Below are 7,021 nucleotides of genomic sequence, written 5' to 3' on the forward strand. Positions count from 1 at the left end.
AATTATTTGCCTCATGTATAGAATCCTCAAATCTGATTGGTTAAAAATGGAGTCATGGAAATAGCTATGCCCCCTTTTTCTACCAAGATGACGTCATAGTGACTATGCTCGGGGCAGTCAATTTACTATGCTCGCTCTGAAAATAATGCAACTATAATATGTATAATGTACGACTAGCGTTCTGTTCGACCTTTCTTCTCAGATGTCCTTTCACCGTATAGTCCGAGTGTTGTTGATTAGAAGAATAAATATCTTTTTAAGTATATAAAATAAATATTGACTGCTTAGTCGGGAAACAGTTCAAATTATAGGCCCTCGGTGAAGTCAAAACCATGGCTATGCCCTCAGCTTCGCTTCGGGCAAATCCATGGTTTTGACATCATCTTGGGCCTATAATTTGAATGTGCCTCTCATAGCAGTCAATATTTCTATATTACGACATAAATGACTGTTAGGTCAGGTCAGGTGGTGTTGTTACTGTCTGAAGTAAATTCAACCAAGTACGCGTTGAGTAAATAAGCACTTAATTAATATAAAAATGTATGCTCATCATACCAATAGAAACCCAAGTGAAATCATCAACAAATAGAAATAAAAAATAAAAAATCACAGAAATTAAAAAATTCATCACAAAAACAAACGTTATAACAAAGGACCAATCTCACTCTATAAATATATTATGACATTCGATAAAAAAAGTTTTATTAGTATTTACAAACGAATTTACAATTTATTCCCTACCGAAATTAAACCATTTAAAGTAAAGAAATCAATTGTAAGCAAACTTTAAATAGTAACAAAAAATTTGACTGTGATTCTTTCCATTATTTTTTTTGTGCTTGCATTTCAGAATTTCTTGCATTGATAATTTATTTTTTAAGAATACACAAGCACAAATCGAAAAATAAAAATAATCATTACTAAAATGTGAATTAATTAAACCTGTTTATGGTTGACAATCCCAACTCTCTGAGCCAAATATACATGATGTCATGATTTCTTAATTTGGTTTGACCCACCATAGGTCAAAGGTTAATATGTGATGAAAAAACAATCAAGAGTTGTAAGGGAACTTAAAAAAAACCTTCAGTATTATAAAACACTTTTTAAATTATCAAATCAACCATACAAAGATTTTTAAAACTACTTCTGTTTGTGATTCTTTTATGGACAATAAAATAAAAAATCTGAGTTTTGCTAGCATTGGGCTCTCTTAATTCTTATAAAACAATACCTATTCTCTTTATAATTTCTCCAAAATAAATTTGAAAATATTTGGGACACTAGGTTGCAGCAGACTTCCAGGTAAATCTATTGTTCTCTTAGGAATGTGCGCCGTACCCAGAACGACGTACCAGTTTGTGCGGAGTGAGCCTGGCTTACAGTATGGATTGACATCACAATAACAAACAGAACACCAGGGTAACAGGCAGAGAAAGAACCGGAAAATACCACCAAGAAAAAAAACCCATAAAAGCCTTGACAACCAAATGAAGAAAATCTCTGAGTCACCTTTACAAAGACAGCTCGATTGAGGTGTACAAAATTTCCAATGAAACAAGTCCGAGTGATGCTTTATTTGCGTTGTTGGGTCCGGTGGTTGGTAATGGTGTTCATGGGTCATGGGTAGGGTCAGGCGGGAGCTGGCTGAAGGCCTCGTAGACATTTGCTGCGAAGTCTTTCACGCACTTCATGAGTAGGAGCTCCTGCAGAAAACCAAAATATCCGAGGTTAGAATTTTTAATCAAGGAACAAAAATGAATTAGTTTTCAATGGTGTGTGTAGATTCTCAAGGTTGTTTGAAATGTGTACTGTTGACCCAGCCCTGAAAATCGAACTTGAGGGTGAGGGGGCAAGGCTATTGTCATTTTGCTTTGCAAGGGGCACTTCCATTGGAAAAACTTTAACAGTTGCATAACAGACTATTTGAAACATTCAAAGGGTTACCAAGGCCTAGATCAGTGCAAGAGAGGACATGGCCTTCGTGTGATTCTAAGATTGTTGACTTCATAACCATTTTACAGACCCATTGAATTTAGAACACATAATATTTAAGTAGTAGACTATTACCTGTATGTAAGGATTGGGCGTCTCTCCACACAGTGCATTGATCTGACCATTGATGACTGGAATTATTTTTGCTAGTGGAAGATGAGCATCAATCAAGCTGGAAAAGAAAGAAAAAATTCATCAAATAAACCAAATTTAACATAAAATTTGAACAAATTAGGTCTGTGGACTGGGCTCAAGCTCTGGTGTTGCTGGAGTGTGGGTTTGGGTCAACTGTGGTATTTAACATGCATTGCACCCAGGACTTTCAGCAATTATGGTTAAGTGGTTTGCTTACAAACACAAGTGTCAAGACCAGGACTTGAACCCACATTCTGCTGATCAGAAACACTAGAGCTTGTGTCAGTCTGGTGCTCTTAACCACTTGGCCATGACACACCATTATGAAAACTACTCGATTGTGCTTGTAACAAGAAAGAAAATAATTGTGTTGAATGAGAATCACACAAATCCCTACAGGGTCAAAATTATTACCCTGTTGTTGGTGCTGTTTCTGCTGAAAAGTCAGACGAAGGTCTGAAAAAGTCAGCCATGTTGTCGAGCACTCGGCTAAAGCCAATGTCCAAGCAAGTATTGAGAACACTGTGGAAGTCGGAACTGCATGGATCAAAATAGAATGAAAGTGTAATAATAAAACAAGTGTAAAACCAAAACATAAAAAAATATTCATTACCTCTGCTGTAAAGGCAGTGTAGAATAAGGACTAACGGTAATGGGACGCATGTTTTTTCCTGAAGTACAAAGAAGACTGATCAAAATAATCAAGGGGAAAACAATACTTCACATAACTTCCAGGGGTTAGTGATGAGAAATCAATAAGGCTCGCTGCCTATGATAGCGAGGCTTGCTCGTTACCTATTTTGTTGTTATTGATAGTCTGTTTTTCCCCTCTTGTTAGTCTGGGTTTGAACAATTGTTTTTCTTTTTGTTACATCACTACCTACCTCTCCAGCATGTCTCTTGTTTCAAGCATCAGTTTACCGTTGACTGTGAGTTGATCTGAAGAAATCTGACACGCTGTATCTTCACCCTGGTCCTCATCTTCTTCCACTGGTACCATGTATCTCACCAATGGATGAATGGTACACTCCATACCAGAACCTGCCACAATGAGCATCAGTGTATAAATAATGAACATTAACGAAAGATGGACTGTTCCATTTTTCAAAGAGGGGAAACTGGTTGAATGGAAAATTCTATCTTTCAACAAATATGTATCTTTCTTTCTATTGCACGAATGTAAAACATTCATTATTTGTTCCATGGGAAAATATAAGTACCGGTAGCTGTTGCAAACATGGCTTCTGTTGCCCCATGTCCTGGCCTTGGTGCTTTTTTAAAAGTTTCCCACAGACTTGAGGATTTTCCAATGGAAGTGCCCTTTGGAAAATGAAAATGACCCGGCCCTCTCAAAGATAAAATTCCGTGCCTGTGAGTGGATCAATAAAACTGGCCTCCCGGGTTATCTAGCCTCAGTTATGAACCCTGGAGTTTAACTTGAGAATGTCTGTTTTTCTCCTACCTTGTTCTCCCAGCTTAGCTGCTTCAACCTGACATCTCACACTGCTGAATAACCTCTCAATGTCTCTCAGACCAAGTGTCTTCTGTAATGGCATGCTATCAAACACAACACAAATCAGCTATGAATTAAAATACAAGAAACTTTGGCAAATGAAAAATTGTCGTTTTCTCTCAGAGATGAACCTCCAGGCCTGCATAGTACATTGGATGCTACGCATGTAGTGCGTAGCACAACTTTCTAGTAAAAATAAAACACATCATGTGATGCACTCTAAACCGATTACAAGGCAGAACCTCTTTAAGGGTCGTTATAAAATAAACTCGCTTTGAAAAGAAGGAAAGCAGCTTTCCTCAGATTGCTTAAGCTACAGTGAAAGTATACTTTTAGTTTTATCTTTGAATCTTTGGCAAACATCAGCAACCTTTTACATGTAGCTGTCAATAAAAATAAGCTTTTCCTTCTCATTGGAGTTGACTTACCTTCCAAGCACATTTTCTACTGCTTCACGGACAGCGGATACCATGCAAGACATTCCTGCGAAAACAAAATGGTTAACAAAAGTTATGTCATTATAGTGACTAAGCTGAACAGTGGCATACTCATCTGTGTCCAGTTGCAGGGATAACACCTGGGCCCATTTTTTTTTTTAGAGCTGCTTACACACAAAAAAATGCTAAGCATAACAGAATTATGCTTACCAGAATAAAGCTTCCAGTGTTTCTCCTATGTACTATGTTTGTGACTGGTATCCTGCTCATATCTGCTTAGCAGTAAATTGTTCAGCAATGTACATGTTTCTGCTTTTGCATCTCCATGAAATTTGGCTCTGTTCGTATAATTTCTAGTGAGTCCCTAATACCACGGACATTCAGTGTTTCAAGCTGATCGTTGACTAAACTCAGACGATTAGGTGTAGTCAGTTGGTCATTTCAAGTTTTCACAATGCAAGAACAAAAATTCTTTCCAACCTACCGTCAGTGAGTAGGTACTGGACGTTTGCCAGATATCTCTTCTGCACATCAGGAGTAGCTAATATTCTCTCCTCACTCTGAAAATATGAAAATAAAACACAAATCTGAGGAAGTCATACATAGACGAGGAGCATGAAATATAGATTGTGTGATTGGTGTTTCTTCAAGGACATAACATCACACCACTTTTATCATGGAATATGCAAAGGTAGACAAATTTCTGCAAACTAAATGCAGATGAGAAGTAGGATTAAATGTGTTTCAAATTAACTGGGTTGTTCATTAAATTACAATAATATTTAAATGTATTTATTAGGTGGTTATTTACTAATGGCCAGGGGCCAGAGGCAATGACCAAGGGGCATAGAGGCAATGACCAGGGGCATAGAGGCAATGACAAGGGGCATAGAGGCAATGACCAGGGGCAAAGAGGCAATGACCAGGGGCATGGGGACGATGACCAGGGTCATGGAGTCATTGGCCAGGGGCATGAAGGCAATGACTAGGCGCATGAAGGCATTGACAAGGGGCATTGTATACGTCCTTGGGCTGTCTCTTACCATTTCGTTCTTGCCCAACAAGGTATCAAGGTACATGTAGCCTCCAATAATATTGAGCTGTACTCTTAAGAAGACAACCAACATCGCTGTACTGTAAACTGAAGCTATCGTCCGGGAGAAACCTGAACACACAATGAGGTAATAAATAGAATTGGCAATTTGGCGGTGGTTCGGGACAAATTTCAGTAAAACTTAAACGAACTGGTTATTAAGGTCACAGTCACACTGAACTGAAATGTTACTTACTGATTATCTTAAGATCATTCCATAAATCCACTTTGTTCTCCGGCCTGAAGAAAAAACAAAAAAACAAATGTATAGTGTTTTCAATTAATAAAACAAATTCTACTTCTGAACCTCCATTTATCTAGGGTGACCCATTAATGTAAATCACTAACTCACTACTTCTACAGAAAAGCACAAAATCACCTTCTCTGGGTTGATGACACAAAAGGTTTGGGACTTGGAATTCAAATTTATGAGGTACTGTATGTGGAAATAATGATGTTTAGAATGAAACTGACTTTGCTTTCAGCATCTGGATGATCCCATCAGAATCCAGCAGGAGGCTCAGGGCTTCCTTAGTCTTGGGTAGCATGGAAAGTACCGTCATGTTACACGTTCTTTGATTACTGTCAAAGTGATGCTGCCTCCGTGCCATGACTAGGCACTCATCCGTCTCCTTGTCTTGCCATTGCTGTAGTTTCCATTCTCCGTACTTCCAGAGCAACACGGCACCTGCACATTATCAAAGATAATAAGAATTAGAACTTAGGCCTGTTTGCTTCGTTTTTTAAAGGGCAAGGGCACCAAGGCATTTTCTCCTTGGTAAAGTCAAGGGCACCCTGCTGACTGAGGAAATCTTATTTTTCTACTGGATTTTCTACTGGAACATTTCAAGGGATCAAGGGCACCAATGCAATGACCAGGAGGCATGGAGACAATCAATTGAGAACTAAAGCCGCACTCAGTCAGACCGACCTGAATTGATTGCACTGCTACGGAATATTTGAGGTGACTTCCATTGCTGATGTCAATGATGAAACCATGGATTGAGGAAGAAACATGCATTTGCATGGGCATGGCTCAGTGATCAGTCATGTGGTGTGTGTAGAGCCACCCACCAGCACAATTCCATTATTTGTGTTTCTCAGTTAAGGAAAGTAACAGTAACGCAGATGCTTTAATATAGAGCTATGTAGTTCATATGCTATCACACACGAGCGTAATTAATACTACAACCTCAAACAAAGATATGTTTCTAAATCTAACAACAGTACCACAAAGTAGACGTAATAATAGCGCAACTGGTTAAGGGAGGTTTTCTAGTTCTACACATACATGCTGATTAACAAAAACAATGAATTGAACTTTGAAGTAGAAGGTCGTCGAAAAACTTACCTCCAGTAACGACGCCAAGTACGACGAATTTTTTCTTATGCCGTCTCACAAAGTTCTTAAGTGATTCTAACATATCATTGAGTTTTTCAGGGGCAACTTTCAGTAAAATGGTGTAAAATGATCATAGGGATGGAGTTAATGCATGAGCTTCGAGCACAACTTTTTATTTTAATGGTCTCATGAAAGGACGCCCTCTTGAACAATTTAATATTCATGAATAATTATTTATCAGCGCCCTCTATTGATATTTATTTATTAACGGTCTCATGAAAGGACGCCCTCTTCGACGACATATTTTATTTTTAACATTATTATACAGCGCCATCTATTGACTTATTTTGATTTACGGTCTCATAACAGGGCGCCCTCTTTTATGATATATACATTTAACATCTATTATATATACATTTTTAACGTTATTAAACAGCGCCATCTATTGACTCTATAAAAGTTTAACTAATGGGGGGGGGGGGGCGGGATAAACTTAGCATTTACAG

The 7,021-nt window shown here is 38.1% G+C and overlaps 1 protein-coding gene across 1 annotated transcript; it reads right to left on the reverse strand.

Annotated features, from left to right (window-relative positions):
* Positions 1-358: 358 nt before the first annotated feature.
* On the reverse strand, positions 359-6,715 carry LOC139952141 (peroxisomal biogenesis factor 3-like). The gene is made up of 11 exons (XM_071951121.1): positions 6,525-6,715; positions 5,648-5,861; positions 5,370-5,413; positions 5,124-5,245; positions 4,565-4,640; positions 4,072-4,126; positions 3,593-3,687; positions 3,015-3,171; positions 2,545-2,667; positions 2,071-2,167; positions 359-1,706 (listed from the first exon to the last, which is right to left on the reverse strand). The coding sequence occupies exons 1-11, from the start codon at positions 6,595-6,597 to the stop codon at positions 1,614-1,616; spliced, it is 1,149 nt and encodes a 382-aa protein (XP_071807222.1). The 5' UTR covers positions 6,598-6,715; the 3' UTR covers positions 359-1,613.
* Between the last annotated feature and the right edge of the window lie 306 nt (positions 6,716-7,021).

The sequence above is a fragment of the Asterias amurensis genome, chromosome 20 (genome assembly GCF_032118995.1).
Source record: "Asterias amurensis chromosome 20, ASM3211899v1".
Lineage (NCBI taxonomy): Eukaryota > Metazoa > Echinodermata > Asteroidea > Forcipulatida > Asteriidae > Asterias > Asterias amurensis.